The 17927-nt window shown below is 43.9% G+C and overlaps 1 protein-coding gene across 2 annotated transcripts in view; it reads left to right on the forward strand.

The window, feature by feature from the left end:
• ZNF143 (zinc finger protein 143) overlaps window positions 1-15470 on the forward strand; it is a 57620-nt gene extending 42150 nt beyond the window's left edge. For both annotated transcript variants that reach the window (XM_040630770.1, XM_008683793.2), the window contains exons 12-16: window positions 1893-2120; window positions 6060-6208; window positions 9083-9244; window positions 13518-13664; window positions 14724-15470. In XM_040630770.1, coding sequence (XP_040486704.1) covers window positions 1893-2120; window positions 6060-6208; window positions 9083-9244; window positions 13518-13664; window positions 14724-14807 — 770 coding nt within the window. In that variant the 3' untranslated portion in view covers window positions 14808-15470. The remainder of the gene's footprint in view (window positions 1-1892; window positions 2121-6059; window positions 6209-9082; window positions 9245-13517; window positions 13665-14723) is intronic.
• The last annotated feature ends 2457 nt before the right edge of the window (window positions 15471-17927 follow it).

Consider the following 17927-nt stretch of genomic DNA (forward strand, 5'->3'; position numbering starts at 1 on the left):
AAAACCGAATTCCTGTCTGATACTATGCCGTATTGTTGTATATCACACACCAGCATCTACCCACTACTGAGTTCACTGAATGTTAAATAATTAGGTAATAGGTGTTTGAAGTTCTTCATATTATGTAGACATTCTTGGTGGGTCATAACACACATGCTTATGAGCCTTTTTGTGATATTTGGGGAGATTGGCTAGGATTTTTAGATGGGCTGGGAAAACATTATTTTTCCCATTTAAAGCAAATGGAATATAGACTCATTACCTAAAAGTTTACTGTTCCACATGTTTAATGGGCCAGTTAGATTCCATTAAGAGGGATGCCTTTGGAACATTTAAATAGAGCAGTGCTCTTAAATGGGACTGCACATTGGATTCACTTTTTAAAAATAGACTTGAGGGCGCCTGGGTGGCACAGCGGTTAAGCGTCTGCCTTCTGCTCAGGGCGTGATCCCGGCGTTCTGGGATCGAGCCCTGCATCAGGCTCCTCCACTGGAAGCCTGCTTCTTCCTCTCCCACTCCCCCTGCTTGTGTTCCCTCTCTTGCTGGCTGTCTCTATCTCTGTCAAATGAATAAATAAAAAATCTTAAAAAAAAAAAAAAAAGACTTGTTCCCCATGTTCTGTCTGCACAATTATGACATAATTTTACAGAATGAGGCCCAGGCATCTGGGGTGTGTGTGTGTGTGTGTGTGTGTGTGTGTATAAATATATAAATAAATAACCCACCCACCCACCCGGTATTTTATGTGATGAGAATCATTGAAGTAGAGAGATGCAGTACATAGTTATAATTTTTGGTTTGACCCAAGAGGTAGGTGTGGACTGGAAGAAAAGATTGGCTAATGATCATCAAGTGATGATACAGTAAATGCCCACATTATGCTAGAAGTGGAGTGCAAATATTCAGCCACATAAGATGCAATCCATTCTTGCAAGTTTGGTTAGAGGACCCAATGGAGGCTGTGCAGGTAGCCGGTAGGGAGCTCCAAAGCTCAGTTCAAATCCACTTCTGTCTTGTCTGTGGTTTGGTGCCACCTAGTGGTGCTTTCTGCTCCAGCCTAAATATCAATGGGGCAGGTTTTCTGTTGGAATTGCCTGCCATTTTCCTGCCTGGCCTTGCCCTCACCGTGTCTGTCCCACAATCATTTACCAAGATAAGAGCATTAACCTGCCCTGCTTTGAGCACGTAGACTGGGCAGAGGAAGGAAGCAATTTCCAATTACTTTTTGCTCAAGATTTACGTTACAGATTACATTAGGGTGAGATTTTTACTATTTATGGGTGGTTTTACTGTGTTTAGAACCATGCAAAAAAATGCAGTTACCCAAGGAATGGTGCAAAATGAGAATAAAGTAAGCCGTGCACGTGTATGCACACACGCATATGCCCGTTTGAGCAATTATATGGTATGTCCTTTTAGATTTACAAGTGTCCAGATCATGTCTAGTAGACTTTTTAGACAGTCCTTTTTTATTGTCCTTATAAAACCTTTAGAGAAAGCTGCATTTGTTATAGTAATAATTGCATTTATTATTATTTTTAGCATAGAATTATTAATATTTAGCTTGTCTAGTTATAATTAACAATAAATGAGTTTTATCAAAGCTTAGCGTTAAACTGGGCAACATCTCCATCCTTTTCTCATCCCTCGAAACTAAGGGAAAAGTGGTATTCAGGCACGAGGTAAGACTCAGAATGCAGACTACCTTTTGAGCCAAGACAAAACCATAATTAGGGGAGTCTTTTCTTGTGTTCTGCCTCAGGGCGGTATAGAAAGAGATCTGACAACTACCTATTTTTGCTATTAGAGGCTTTTTCCCCCCATGGGAGAAATGGAACGATTATGCCTTCATATGTAGAAGTTGGTTTTGTGTGTGTGTGTTCTTTACTTAGGTGAAAAGCCATATGTTTGTACAGTCCCTGGGTGTGACAAGAGGTTTACAGAATATTCCAGTTTGTACAAACATCACGTTGTTCACACTCATTCCAAACCATACAACTGTAACCACTGTGGGAAGACCTACAAGCAGATCTCCACGCTGGCCATGCACAAACGGACGGCCCACAACGACACTGAGCCCATTGAGGAGGAGCAGGAAGCCTTCTTTGAGCCTCCCCCAGGTGAGTGTTCTTTCCGGTAAGCCTCTCTCTGTGTTGGGGAATCAACAGCTACCATAATTTGTGATTCGTAGCGTTTTCTCAGATCACAAAGTTTCATTCAAATAATCACACACACATAAAATTGACAACGGTGATAAGTGCTATCAAGGAAAGGGACTTGGTGCTCTGGGCTGTCTAGGAAGGGAAGTTAGTCTAGTCGGGGAGGTGTTTTTGTTTTGGTTTGTTTTTCCCTGTTTAGTTCTCCCCTTGTGAAGCAGAAGGATGGCAACGAAGTGGATTTAGGACACCCAGCGCGAATTGCAGTGTATCTTCTGTCAGACCTATTTGCACTTACATACGTGATGCAGGGTTTTACCTCTTGAAGGCGGCTTCTGTTCAGCAAGGAAAGCTGTAATTGTCACTAAAGAAGCCCTAGAACCTGCCAGCTTTGAGATGAAGCTCGTTTCAAGTGACAGTGGCCTGGGTGGGGTGGTAGGAGCAGAGGGGTCTGACGCCGTGGGAAGCCGAGGAGGCCCCACTGCCTCCCTGGTGTCTAGAGCAGTCCCCACCTCGCTTTGAGCGGAGTTTCAGTGACGTGAATTCTTTTGCTGCTTAACAGAGTGGCCTCTAGGGGTAATGGAACGGGAAGGCAAACAGTTGCGGTGAATGTCTTGCACAAGCCGTGTGAGCTTTCTGTTTTTGTGAAGGTCATTACAGGTTAGCTAGACACACTTCTTAAATAAGTTCACGTAACAAGCTACTATGAGAGACCTAGGGGGTGGAAAGGGGTTAATTCGGTGGAGAGGCAGGGATTCAGCAGGGAGGGGAACTAAGGAGCAAAGGCAGGAGGATATTCAAATAGAGGGAAGGGCGCACACAGAAAGCCCTGAGATTGGAGAGAGCGAAGTAAATTGGAGAGGCCAAAAGCAGCCTGGCCAGTGGGGCACTTCTGCCAGAGGGCGGGAGGGCGGTATGCAGTGGGGCCGGATAGCAGGGGAGGGGCCGCGAGGCGGTTTGGGGGCACTCAAGTTGTTGATCTTAAGCGTTAGAGCAGTGAGGCACTCCCAAATAACTCCTCGCTGATTCATGTGCTATCCAGTAGTGTCGTCGGGGACAGAAACATTCATTTCGATAAGAATAAACGGGAGAAAACGGGAGAGGATTACATTCTGTGCTTTCAGTTAAATAACATAGGTAAGGAAGGTAAAGTAGGTGAAGGTTTTCTAGAACACAAAACAAAACCTAGGTTGTCCTACTGTTTCACTGAGTACTTCCTAAATGAAGTAGATCTGAAAATGAAAAGAAATCATATTTTCCCATTCTTAACTATATTGAAGTGTTGAAAAACCTTCAGGTGAAAAAAAGTTGGTTGGAGAATACGGGAACGAACATATCATTCTGTGGCTGCTGCAGTGATTCCCTGTGGTTCTAATTTGTCTTTTCAGACATCTGTCATGTGTTAAAAGTAACAGCTCCTTCAGTCCTGGACGCTGTGTTTCTAGCCGCAGCGCAGTGAGTGCGCACGCTCATATTCCCGCAACTGCTGGATCCTCGCAGTTAGAAAGCAGGCTTTGCGTTTTTTTAATGATGACAGGCTCAGGTTTTAAAATTCCTTTTTTAACCTTCTTCAGTCTCTTCCTTCGAAGTGGATCTTTCAGATGGTCTGAATTTCTCGTATTCTAGAAAATGTCTGTAATATAATAATTCACATTTTGTTAAAAAAATAATAAACTAAGATTGTTTTTCTGAGAATAGGGATGGGTTTGTGCTCCTTTCCTCTCATATGATTCTCGAGGTTTTGTAACCCATTGGGATAACAGGATCTGAATTGCAGTGACACAGAACAGACAGACTGCCGCGGAGATCACACCACGGCCAGGGCCACATGAGCGCATGCGCCAGCCGCTAACTGGGAGAAGTACTCTTAACTTAGCATAAGTCCTTCCTTGAAGGAAAAAAGCCCATATTTACCCTCCTCTTTCCGGCTTCGTGGGAGGTGGAAAGCGATAGAAGAGAGGAATCAGCAGACTTCCTGGTTGCCAAGTATAGCAGTAATGGACTGTTGAAATTGCTGTTTACTTGCTGGTTCTTTATGAAATAAAGAAGTGGATGGGGGTTCCTGTTCTGTCCCTTATTAAATGATTAACCTTAACCCAGATAATAAGCCATTACATTGTCTTTACACAATGTGGTCATTGTATACTGATGACTTGCAATCTATCACTTGTGTTAAAGAGTCAGTAACTTAGTATTAGCAGTAAGTTCTGTTCACACACCATTCTGGGTTTGTGGTTAATGTTTATGAACATTATCATTTTTAACAGCTTCTTAAGTGACTGCAAGAACGTAGTGCATACTTGCCATGTTGGAAGGGTTGTTTGCCAGGCTGAATTCCTGTCCAATATGCCCCCGCCCCGCCCCAGCACACATGCACAGTATCACATAATTCAATTAAGAATAAAAGGGGTCTCCCAAAATTAGATCCTTTTTAAAAAAAGGATTTTATTTATTTATTTGAGAGGGAGAAAAAGAGAGCACGAGCAGGGGGGAGGGGCAGAGGGAGAGAGAGAAGCAGACTCCCCGCTGAGCAGGGACACCCCCACCACCACCACGGGGTCATCATGACTCAAGCGGAAGTCTGATGCTTAACCCACTGAGCCACCCAGGCACCCTCACAATTAGAACATTTAAATTTGATGTGGAAAGGTTTGGTCTGCTTTGATTTAGTTTGGCTTTACAAAGGTGGAAGAATTGGAAGGAGATGCTGGAAGCCATTTTTATGATTTGGAATATAATACATATACACTTTAATCTGTACACATATTTCTGTCATATTTAAAATATTCTCTGTTTTCAAAATCCAAATCAAAACTACACTGCAGTATCACCTCACACTGTCAGAATGGCTAAATCAACAACACAAGAAACAGCAGGTGTTGGTGAGGATGTGGAGAGAAAAGAACCCTCGTGCACTGTTGCTGGGAATGCAAACTGGTGCAGCCACTGTGGAAAACAGTATGGAGGTTCCTCAAAAAAGTTAAAAATAGAATTACCCTATGATCCAGTAATTGAATTACTGGGTATTTACCTAAAGAATAGAGAAACACAAGGGGCCTCAGTGGCTCAGGTGGTTGACCATCCAGCTCTTGATTTTGGCTCAGATCATGATCTCAGGGTCGTGAGATCGATCCCCACACTGGGCTCCGTGCTCAGTGTGGGGTCTGCTTGAGATTCTCTCTCCCTCTCCCTCTGCCCCTCCCACTCGTGCTCTCTCTCTCTCTCAAATAAATAAAATCTTTTTAAAAAAAAAGAATACAAAAACACTAATTCAAAGGGATACATTCACGCCTGTGTTTATAGCCACATTAATTACAAAAGCCAAGATATGGAAGCAACCCAAGTGTCCATCCACTGATGAATGGATAGAGAAGATATTCTCACACACACACACACACACACACACACTGGAATGTTATTCAGCTCTAAAAAGAAATGAAATCTTGCCATTTGCTACGACATGGATGGAGGCAGAGAGTATTATGCTAAGTGAAACAAGTCAGAGAAAGACAAATACCATATGATTTCACTCATGTGGAATTTAAGAAACAAAACAAATGAGCAAAGGGAAAAAAAGAGAGACAAACCAAGAAACAGACTCTCAAGTATAGAGAACAAACTGATGGTTCCCAGCGGGGAGGTGGGGGGCTGGGTTACATAGGTGATGGGGGGATGGAGGAGGGCACTTGTGATGAGCACCGGGTGATGTGTGGAAGTGATGAATCACTGTATTGTACACCTGAAACTAATGTTACACTGTATATTAACAGGAATTAAAATAAAAATTTGGGGAAAAATAAGTAAGAAATATTTAAGTGATTCAAAAAAAGAAAAGAAAATATATCCTGTTTTCTAAACAGCTTGGTTGGTTGGTCAAATAAATGATTCCTTTGTTTTAAATAGGTCAAAGTGAAGATGTTCTGAAAGGGTCCCAGATCACGTATGTTACAGGTGTGGAAGGGGATGACGTCGTATCTACACAAGTCGCCACGGTAACCCAGTCTGGGCTGAGTCAGCAAGTTACACTCATATCCCAGGATGGGACTCAGCATGTGAGTATAAAGCCAAACAGGCTACATAACATTTCTCTGAGCGTGGGCGTGGAAGGCAGGTTGGGCCCCAGCTGAGGAAAGCCTTGAATATCAGCTCACAGGCGGTGCTAGAGCTAAAGGTTTTCCAGGAGGCTGCCGAAGGAGGCTGCATACAGGGACATTAGGAGGCAGAGGATGCTTGTGACTCCAGCATTCAGATGGTGTTATTGGTATAGTTCAAAGGTGAGGTGATAAAGGTCAGAACCACAGTGAAATTGAGGGCTTGAAAAGTAAAGAATCCATGAAAAACGTAAATCAGAGAAGGGCTGGGATTTAGTAGCTGATTAGATCCAGGAGGTGAGATTGAGATACCAGCAGAGCCTTGGCTGAGGGAATGAGGATATGATGACATCATTAAAAGATCCTGGGAGGGGTGCCCGCCTGGCTCAGTCAGTGGAGCATGCGACTCTTGATCTTGGGATCGTGAGTTCAAGCCCCACGTTGAGTGTAGAGATGACTTAAAAATAAAATCTTAAGAAATAAAAATAAAGGATCCTGGGAAGTCAGCAATGGGCAAAACTGTAAAATTTCCAGATTTTGGCCCTCTCCCTCCCTGGAATTAATGGGAGTTCACTTAACTTACCTCCCAGAATTAATAGACCAAGTATCTTGATTTCCCCAGGAAAAGCACTGTAATGGTTATTCTCCGAACCATTGTTTTCTAGATGCCACTAGCCTAAGATAATCCAGACTTGATTTCATTTTTAACCTCCAACTAAGGCTGTCTTAGTACCTGGTAGAAATAGGCATATGGGGCTCTTTATCCTCCACAGAGAACTCTCTCCCTTCCTGTCTCTCTCAGAGCTTCCTTCCCATGATGAATCTGCCCTGTGTGTTGATAACTGTTACTATGCTGATGTTAATTAGGAGACAGCATATTCAGGAGTGGAAATTTCAAGGTGCTTGTACCTCCCATTCATTCCCTTCCCCCTCACTTACAGCACTAATTCGTCACTGTATTCTTTGTCCACTGACTGCCATGCAAGATTAATTTAACCCAGTTTTGATTTAACATCAAGCCTAAGACTTTTTCTTGCATTAGATCAACACAGACAAGAGACCCTCTTGAAGTCATGTGACGTAACCTCCCTCCCTCTTGATACAGGAGAATTTCCTGCTACAGCAGCCCCCAAACAGATAAGGCAGTTTCTTTCATAAGAGGCAGGCTGTTCCATTGTTGGGTAAATCTGTTGTTTGTCAGACTGGAACCTACTGCTGTGTCAAACACTCCTGGCTCCTCCCTGACTGGATAAAATGAGCCTCATCCCCTTCATGTGTTCCAGAACAGCTCTTTTCCTTATCCTGACGTGTTTTCTCCACATGTAACCTTGTTTCCTTCAGGGATTAGATTTCTCTTCCATTCCTTTAGTCAGTTAAATAGTAAACAGTTATTGAATTCTACCCAATGCCAGATATTTTGGTAGGCTTAGTGTGGGGAGTACAGAAAGTAGGGGTGGGTATCATAGTCTAGTAGGAGAGAGCTATTCCTAAATGAACGATAACTTCTTACAATGATGGGTATATAATTGAGGGATGTGTGAAGTGAGGTGTCAGCCGGGAGGAAGGCACAAATTATTCTTCCTGAAGGAATCTTGGAAGCCCTTATAGACAGTGGCCATTTATTTATTTTTTTTAAGATTTATTTATTTATTTGAGAGAGAGAGAGGGAGAAGCAGACACCCTGCTGAAGAGGGAGCCCAATGTGGGGCTCCATCCCGTGACCCTGAGATCACAACCTGAGCTGAAGTCAGACACTTAACTGACTGAGCCACCCAGGTGCCCCGAGAGTGGCCATTTTGTTGGATCCTGAAGAATTTTCATAGTTTGGCAGCAGGGTGAAGGGAAGGGAAAGATCACGAAGATATAACAGAATATGACACTCTGGAACTGTGAATGATTAGTTGTGGCTGGGAGTGCCAGATGCTGGCTTGGAAGTAGTAGAAGATGAGTCTGGAGAAGCTGTTAAAGGCCAGATTGCGGAAGGTCACGGATGCCATGTAAGAAGTCTGAACTCTAATGATGGGGGTGGTGGTCACTGAGGATGTAAGCAGTAAACATAATGAAATTTGTTTTCTTAAAAAGGTGTCAGGGTAGAGGATGGTTTAGGTAAGGGTTAGACTGGATACATAGGAAGAAGTTGTATTATTGCAGGAAGTCAGATGAGAGGAAAATAAGGGTCTAAATTGGCAATAGAGATGGAGAGGAGGAAATGCACTCAAGAAATTGTCGGCTTTGGGGTGCCTGGCTGGCTCGGTGGAACATGTAACTCTTGATCTCGGGGTTGTGAGTTCAAGCCCCACATTGAGTGAAGAGATTACTTAAAAATTAAATCTGTAGGGGCGCCTGGGTAGCGCAGTCGTTAAGCGTCTGCCTTCAGCTCAGGGCGTGATCCCGGCGTTATGGGATCGAGCCCCACATCAGGCTCCTCTGCTGGAAGCCTGCTTCTTCCTCTCCCACTCCCCCTGCTGTGTTCCCTCTCTCGCTGGCTGTCTCTGTCAAATAAATAAAATCTTTAAAAAAAAAAAAATTAAATCTGTAAAAAAGAAAAGAGGTAGTTTTTCTGATGATCTCTTTCTAAAAGAGTTTATTCCATTATAGAATTATTTGCTCCCCCAGAGTAAATTTTTACAAGGGTCGGGCCTGGTCCTCAATAAAGATTGCCAAATATCTGGAGCGCCTGGCTGGCTCAGTCTCAGTAGAACATGCAACTCTGGATCTCAGGGTCATGAGTTCAAGCCCTACATTGGGTGTAGAGCTTACTAAAAAAAAAAAAAAAAAAAAGATTGCCAAATACAAAGAGAAACAGACTGATTTGTAAAATGCATTGTATTGCAGGTCAACATATCTCAAGCTGACATGCAGGCCATTGGCAATACCATCACAATGGTAACGCAGGATGGCACGCCCATTACCGTCCCAGCTCATGATGCAGTCATCTCCTCNGCAGGAACACACTCTGTTGCTATGGTTACGGCAGAGGGCACAGAAGGACAGCAGGTAATTGCTGTTTTCTTTTATATGAAGTAGTACACATATCAATATCGTAACTGTTACGTAGATATGCAGTGCGAATGGTGGTGTTAGTCACACAAACTTGGGATTGACTCCCAGCTCTACAGCCCATTAGCCAACCCCCTGAGTCTCAGTTTTTCCTCCTCTGAAAAATAGAAGTGATTGTTGCATCCACACCATAAGGCTGATGTAAGGACTGAATGAGATAAGTGTATAAGGTATTTAATATAAAGCCCAGGTATAAATTAAGTGTTCGTTAATGGCAGCCCCCGATGATCATCATCAGATCCTTAGGAAAAGTTCATTTGCAAAATTTATTTAATATTTTGAATATGTAATATATTCACAGAGTTCAGAAATCAAAAAGTCTGTACAGGTATGCAGCGAAAAGTCTTCCTCCTACCCCTGCCCCCATCAACCTAGTTCTTGCCCCCGAAGAGGTAATACCTAGTTTCTTGCGTAGTCGTCCAGCAATTCATGCAGTATATACAAACAAAAACAAATAGTCATCTTCCCCCTTCCTTTTAGTCTTATGATAGTAAACTATACTGTTCTTCACCTTGTGTTTTTTTAACTTAATTATACATCTAGAAAATATTTCTATTTCATGATATGGAGAGCTTCCTCATTTTTAAAAACTATATCATATTTCACTGTATGAACACCATAATTAAACACTGGTGCTGTTTCAGACAAGATGTAACCTTGTGCTCATGTGATTTTGCAAGTGTGTGAGTAAGTCTGCTAGGCAAACCCTAGTGTGCATTTGTAGTTGTGATAAGTAGCGCCAAGCTTCCCATCTAGGGCCGTGTCAGTCCACATGACCACCAGCAGCATTCGAGACCACCTCTTTCCCTTCTGTAGAGTCAACACAGTGGTATCAGACTTTTGGATTTTTGCCAATCTGGTGTATCTCTTTATAGTTTTAATTTTTCATTTCCCTTAAAATACATGATATTAATACATTTTACAGTTGTCTCGTGCTATGCCGAAAGCAGTGTTGAGATTCACTACAGCTACCTTACCATGTTCAATGAAAGAGTGTCAAAATTAGTAACTCTCATTCTTCATAAATTCATTTATAAATTCCATACCATCACAATCAAAATTCCAGCAGACTTTTTCGAAGATATTAAATAATCTCATTTTAAAATTTACATGAAAATGGGGGCGCCTGGGTGGTTCAGTCGTTAAGCATCTGTAAGCGTCTGCCTTTGGCTCAGGGCGTGATCCGGGCGTTCTGGGATCGAGCCCCACTTCAGGCTCCTCCGCTATGAGCCTGCTTCTTCCTCTCCCACTCCCCCTGCTTGTGTTCCCTCTCTCGCTGGCTGTCTATCTCTGTCAAATGAATAAATAAAATCTTTAAAAAATATAAATAAAATAAAATAAAATTTACATGAAAATGAAAGGACCTATGATAAAACAACCTTGGGAAAAAAAAACAAAGTTGAAAGTCTTCTACACCTTGAAGTACAAAACTCAGATTCATAAAGCTTCTGGAAGAAAAGTAATATTTTTATAACTTTAGGGTAAAGATTTCTTAGGATAAAAAATGTACTACCAATAAAAGAAAAAAAAACGATAAATTGTACTTCATCAAAATTAATTCTCCTCACCAAAAGACACCATTAAGAAAAAGATTTCATAAGCCTCAGACTGGGAAAAATATATTCACACTATATCTGACGCTGGATTTGTATTGAGAATATAAACAAACTTCTACAAAGCAACAATAAAAAGATGCCCATTAAAAATGAGCAAAATAAATACAATTTTTTTTTAATGAGCAAATCATTTTACTGCTCATTTGAACAGACCTCTCACAAAAGAAGGTACAAGAATGGCCAGTAACATAAAAAAGTGCTCAAGTCTTTAGTTATCAAAGAAATGCAAATTAAAATCACAATGAGATCCCACCATTTCAGATTCAGAAAATTGCTAAAACAGAAAAGACTAACAGCATTTTGTAAAGATGCGAAGCAACTAGAACATTCGTACACGCTCATGGGAGTGTAAAATGATATAACCGCAGCAATTCCACCAGAATACGTATTATATGATTTCACTTACATGGAATCCAAGAACAGACAAAACAAATCTGTGGTGATAGAAATCAGAAAATGCTGCTTGACTGGGGGAAGGAAATTGATGGGATGGAATATGAAGGATCTGTTCTCTATTTTGTTTTAGGTGGTAGTTCCACAGATGTATCTGTCAGAACTCAACAGAACACCTAAAGATTTGTGCATTTTTATCGTTTGTTAATTATACCCTATGCAAAAACAGAAACAAAAGCAAAACCTAACACTGGCTTTCAGGCTGTCTTACAAAATGGCCCCAGTCGTTTCCATGGCTATAGGATTCCTGGATGGGTGCATGGCACAACTTGGGTAAATACACCTTATGCCAGTTACAGTTGCAGGTCTGGAAGGATAGTGACCCTAAAGCAAACATTCTTTTGTACTTTATCTGTAGCTGGGGAGTAGGAACATTTTCAGGAGAGGCAGCTCTGAGGGCTGGAATGAAGCCAGGCAGCTTCCAGCAACCCGGGATATTACAACAGGAGTGGGGGTTTCATTTGAGGACCAGCTGCTGCCACTGCTCCTTCTGGCTGCAACCAGGCCACTGGGCAAATATTGACTATCCACTTAGGGGTGTCCAGACACCACCTGTGAATTATCTGTAATGCTTAAGTTGCCTAGCTCTTTACATGCATGAGAAGAAAGCAATTGGTCCTTCACTGGCTTTTTTTTTTTTTTTTTTTTAATTAAGGTAACTGGATTTCTTAGACTCACTTTTCCAGGTGCCTCTGGAAGCCTAGTTAGCCATATAGACGGAAGTAGTCTCTGCTCCCCATCTATTTTAATTTGCGATTACAAAAGTAATATGGATTCCCAATGTAACAGAAGAGAAAGTCCAGAAATAAGCCCTCACGTATATAGTCAGTTAAATTTCAACAATTAAAATTTGACCATTCAGTGGAAAAGGATGGTCTTTTAAACAACTGGTGCTGGGAAAACTATATCTACATGAGAAAGAATAAAGTTGGACCCTTACCTTATACCATATATAAAAATTAAAATGTATTAAAAACCTAAATTTAGGAGCTAAAACTATATAATGCTTAGAAGAAAATATAGATGAAAATCTTCATGATCTTGGATGAGGGAATTATTTCTTATGTATGATATAAAAAGTAGGGGCAATGAAAGAAATAGATAAATTAAACTTGTTCAAAATTAAAAACTTTGTTCACTAACTAGAATTTGAATAAAAATTTGAAAAAGAAAAAAACAAAAACAAAATAAAATACAAAATTAAATTAAATACTTTGTGCATCAAAGACCAGGACCAGGAGAGTGAAAAGACAGGGGCGCCTGGGTGGCTCAGTCGCTAAGCATCTACCTTCGGCTTGGGGCATGGTCCCGGGGTTCTGGGATCGAGCCCCACATCGGGCTCCTCCGCTGGGAGCCTGCTTCTTCCTCTCCCACTCCCCCTGCTTGTGTTCCCTCTTTCACTGGCTGTCTCTATCTCTGTCGAATAAATAAATAAAATCTTTAAAAAAAAAAAAAAAGGAGAGTGAAAAGACAATCTACATAATGAGAGGAAATATTTGCAAATTCTATATCCGGTAAGGGATGAATATTTAAAGTAGATAAGGACTTCCTATAACTCAACAACCAAATCCAAGCAGCCCAGTTCAAACAAGAGCAAAGGAGTTGAATAGACATTTCTCCAACAAGCTTTAGAGATGGCCAATTAGCACGTGAAAAGATGGTCAACATCATTAGTCATCAGGGAAATACAAATCAAAACCACACTGACATACCACTTCACCCCATTAGGTTAGGCTATTATCCAAAAGGCAGCCGGTAACAAGCATTGCGGGGCGCCTGGGTGGCTCAGTTGGTTAAGCGTCTGTCTTTGGCTCAGGTCATGATCTTGGATTCGTGGGATCGAGCCTTGTGTGGGGCTCTGTGCTCAGCAGGGAATCTGCTGGACATTCTCTCTCTCCCTCTCCCTCTGCCCTTCCCCCTGCTCGCACTCTGTGTCTCTACAAAATAAATAAATAAATCTTAAAAGAAAAAAAGAAAGAGCATCCCCAGTAGACAGTATGTAAGTTGTCTTCCAGCTCCAGCCTTCCGCAAGCCTGTGGTCAGACGGAGTTTTTCCTTTCAGATCCGAAGACAGTCCCTCTCGTTAAATGGAGTTCGATGTACTTAATCATAACTTTCCTTCTGTGCACTTTTTGTTTAAGGTTGCAATTGTGGCTCAGGACTTGGCAGCATTCCATACTGCCTCATCAGAAATGGGGCACCAACAGCACAGCCATCACTTAGTAACCACAGAAACCAGGCCTCTGACCTTAGTGGCCACATCCAACGGCACCCAGATTGCCGTTCAGGTGAGTGCGGTGACAGCAGGACTCCTCCGTAGCTCTCGGCCTCGTGCACTGTCCTTTATTCATAACCTTCACGGCAGGCAGGGCACAGAATAATCGATGGCACTTAGCTCCTTGAAGAAAACTGCTACGTTTGCGGTGGGCTCAAAGAGACCGGCCCTTTGTTCTGTATTATCTTTGCACGTTTTAGGGGAATTACAGCAAGAAAAAGAAAGCTTCTGGTGTACATCCCAGCATGCCCCCAACCAGCCATCTTTACTTTCAAAATAAGTCTCATTAGGCAGGATTCTAGAAAGCACTTAAGAGCTACTCCTTGGAATTGAACCTAGTGTAAACAGAGACCCTCAGTGAGTCCCCCGAGAATCCCTGCACAGCTGTGTTTTCTGTTGGGGGAACATCAGAAGATAGAAAAACTGTTCTCAGGGAAGTCGCTGGATTGAAGCAGAGAGTCTAGAATGCTAGGTGCAGATTACCTTTCCTTGGGAAGAGTTAGTTTTCATGGATTTACTTGGAAAAGAGTTAGAACACACTTGGGAAAATGCCAACCATTGGTTTTAATTTAGTTTATGGGCGGAGAAGCTAAAGGCTCAGGATGCTGTCAGTGCCTCCACTGGAGAAGATGAGCATCTTTTGTCTGTTGCACGAGTGAAGGTTTACCAAAATCCTAAAGAAAGAAACTACATTATTCTCCCGCGAGAACTGTTTTTGGTCCTCTTTATGATTAGATCAGCAATAGTATCCTAAGTCCAGCTGTCAGAATTACAGAGAGAAATATTACTTCCGGGGGGCGGCTGGGTGGCTCAGTTAGTTAAGCGCCTGCCTTCAGCTCAGGTCATGATCCCTGGGTCCTGGAATCGAGCCCCGCATCGGGCTCCCTGCTCAGTGGGGAGCCTGCTTCTCCCTCTCCCTCTGCCTGCAGCTCCCCCTGCTTGTGCATTCTCTTGCGCTCTCTCTTTCTCTCTCTCTCTGAAGTAAATAAAACTCTTCAAAGATGTTTACTTCTGGCACATACTCTCTGTTTGGAGTTAGCTTGACTGTGCCTTCGTGTTTGTTCCCTTTCAGCTTGGAGAACAGCCATCTCTGGAAGAAGCCATCAGAATAGCATCTCGGATCCAACAAGGAGAAACGCCAGGGTTGGATGATTAATCCTGGAGACGGGGGCGCACTACAGCAGGAGGAGCCTTTCATCTTCAGGCAGCAGACATCCGAGAGCCCGGGCCCAGGAAAATGAGAATGTTTCCATTCCTGACACACTGTACACATTTTTATGCAAGAGTGGAGAACATTTTATTCTTGACACTTTTGTGTATATAACCCTTGGAATAGATTCCCAAACTGATTCATTGTGTACAAGGATGTATGAAATTAGGGCAATACAGTAAATTTTCATGTTACTCTTTTATCAGTTTGCAAACTCCTAGAGTCTACATGCAAGATCAGTGGAGTCTTACGGAGTCTTATGATGGATTTTTAACTTACTGTGAAAAAATAAAATAAAATAAAGACTGTATCTAAAACGTCAAAGGTTCTATACTTCAAACAATCAATTCCAAAAGCCATCATGGATAATAAAGAATGTAAAGCCTTCGAATATCTCCCCAAGTTAATAGAGCGTCTGCAGTTTTTGTTCTGTATACTTGTATGTTATTTGTACCTCACGGTTCGAAGACTATTCATTATAGTTTTCCATCCCTGTTAAAATACCACCTCTTTAGGCTGAAATGCTAATTATATTGAATTGGATCCATTACATTGGATTATGTATAAAATGACAAAGTTTGGTTATTTAAAATTAAAAAGTTAAATCCAGTGCTTTGGTTTTGTTAAAGATTTTACTTAGCGTTCAATTTTTTGTTACTGTTTTTTAAAAATAATGAACTATCAAAGTTTGACCACAGGCTGGAGCCCGGGATAACAGTGCTGTAATTGAAAATGGCTTTACTCTGAAAATTAGGTTAGTGGGTTGGTGTAAATTATTTATTTTTGCTTATGTACTTTTGTTTTAAAGCTTATTTACCCTAAAGTTTATTATTAATTTTGAATACAGCAATTTTTAAAATGTTACCCTTTACCTTTGTTTTATTAAATTGGCATGGGGGTGGGGGAAGTGTCGCAGAAGAGACTACCAGTGGCATCGATTATAACCCAACGCACATATGTCGAGACTATATTGTTTACCAAGCGCAGGATAAGTATTTTTTCAGACATTCCTATGTACTTAAAACAATTTCTTGAGATAGAGGGGATTTATTATCCCCATTTGTACAAGGGGAAACCGTTTCCAAAGAAGTTAAGTGTCTCACCCAGGGCAGAGGCAGGGCAAAGACAGGGCAAAACCCAGACTGCGACCCCCGCGTCCCAGGAGCTCTCAGTGCACCACAACTGTGCCTTCTCAGATGGGAATTTGTGGCAGAGATTATCAGGATGAGCTCTGGTGTTTTCTGATTGCCTAATGACCTGAGCACTTGAAAAACCATGTCTAATGTCAGAAATTCAGCTTGGGGTCCACCAAGGTCCCCCCCAAAAAAAAAAAAACTGGGGGAGGGAGGGAAGGTTTGTCTTGCAGTGACCACTCCCTCGCTGTGGTTCACTGCGCTTTGTTTCTCAGAAAGCTGAAAGGGGCTCTTGTGCTTCATTTCAAGCTTTACAGTAAAAGGGGAAAACTGTTGTACTGTTTTATTCAATATAAATGTTATCTTTGATGAGGTTTCTTTGAAGTCTTGTTAAAAAGGGTCATGACTTAGTCATCTGAAATGGGGGTTGGGCAAGGGACTGGTTGCTTTCCCTTCAAAGTTCTTCACAGGTATTTAACATTAGGAAAGGGCTTAGTCACACACGTCCAGGCCTCACTCTAAACGCACACAGAACTCCCAGCTGAGGCCGGCTAGGGCTCAGAGAGGGCCGGCCTGGGAAGAAGAGGAAGAAGATAGTCTGCAAAATCACAGGGCGGTGCTCTGGCCTCCCAGTCCCCGTCGTGGGCGCTGACCGGGAGCTCCTCTGCGGGGCCCCCCAGGCCTGTGACCAAAGCCAGGCTACCAGCCTCCCTGCTCCCCCGACAGCTCCCAGGCTTTCTCCCTCACCCCAGCCCCTTGGCCGGCGAGACAGGACGGGCCGAGCTGGACTCCGCTGGCGGGCCTGATGCTCCCTCAGCTCAAAAGAAAACGCCTCCGTCCTGGCACCAGAGAAGAGGGCAGAGGGCTGCTGCCGGGGTGTCCCCTGCCTGCCTGCCTTCCTGGGAACGGGACCTCGGCTGCCTAAGGAAGGGGCCCGTGTCCCCAAGACTCCGGCCGACGTGCAGACGGTTGCTGGTAAAGCTGGTGCGGGGGTTCTTCCCGGTGTGCATGCAGAGAGGAGCCCCCGAAGCTGAAAATTCCCCAAAGACATTTGATGGCACAGGGTACGCTGTACACGGAGCGCCCTCCGCAATGCGGTCCAGACAGGGCTGGGGGCAAACGTTAGTGCAAGAAAATCCCCCGCTCTCCCAGACGCAACGCGGGGCCGTCGCAGAGTAAGACAAGGACTTGGCTGCCTCACGCCTGCGAAGGTGGCGGCTGCCCAGAGGGCCAGACAGCCCCGGTGCCCGCCCCGCCCACGCCCCCAGGCCGGCAGGGGCAGACGGCTCTGGAGGGCCTCCCCGCCGCCCCCCGTCCTGCGCGGCCGCCCTGGGACTAGGGGAGTAAGTCGGGGAGCCACACGCTCGCGCTGCAGTGCGCTGGACTCTAGAACTTACTGTCCAGTACTCCCCAGCTCAGCTCAGCTGTAGACCAGCCGGCGAGGCAGGTCCCGACGGGGAGCAGGGAGCGAGAGGGCGGAAAGGACGGGGCGCAGCGGCGGTCTGGGGGCAGGCAAGGACGGGGCCCGGGGGAGAGGCCGCCTCAGCCCCTGCTGGGAGCGCTCGGTTCCTAGGGCTCCTCAAGGATGGGGAGATCGTACGAAGAAGACTCCAGCCAGACCCTCTCCCCTTTGGCCTGAGGACCATGGCGGCCTCGTGCACCTGCGGCCGGTGCCGTGGAACAAGAGCCTGCACCTGGGGGTCAATGCGCTGCGGTTGCCAGTCTTGGAATTCTTAGTGGGTTCGAGGTTGTGTTCTGTGAGGTCTCACAGCGCCAGCCCCGGCGGCCTCCCTGCGCGGTGGCTTCTCTGTCACTCCCTCCCTGACCTCCCATTCTCCCCCTGCTTCCGGCAGGTGCGTGTCGGGCACACGGTGGAGCCCGGCGTGGTGGGGGCCACGCTCACCCCCGGCTGGCGGCACCACGGTGCTTGAGG

This window comes from Ursus maritimus, unplaced genomic scaffold (assembly GCF_017311325.1).
Source record: "Ursus maritimus isolate PB19 unplaced genomic scaffold, ASM1731132v1 scaffold_16, whole genome shotgun sequence".
NCBI classification, from domain to species: Eukaryota; Metazoa; Chordata; class Mammalia; order Carnivora; family Ursidae; genus Ursus; species Ursus maritimus.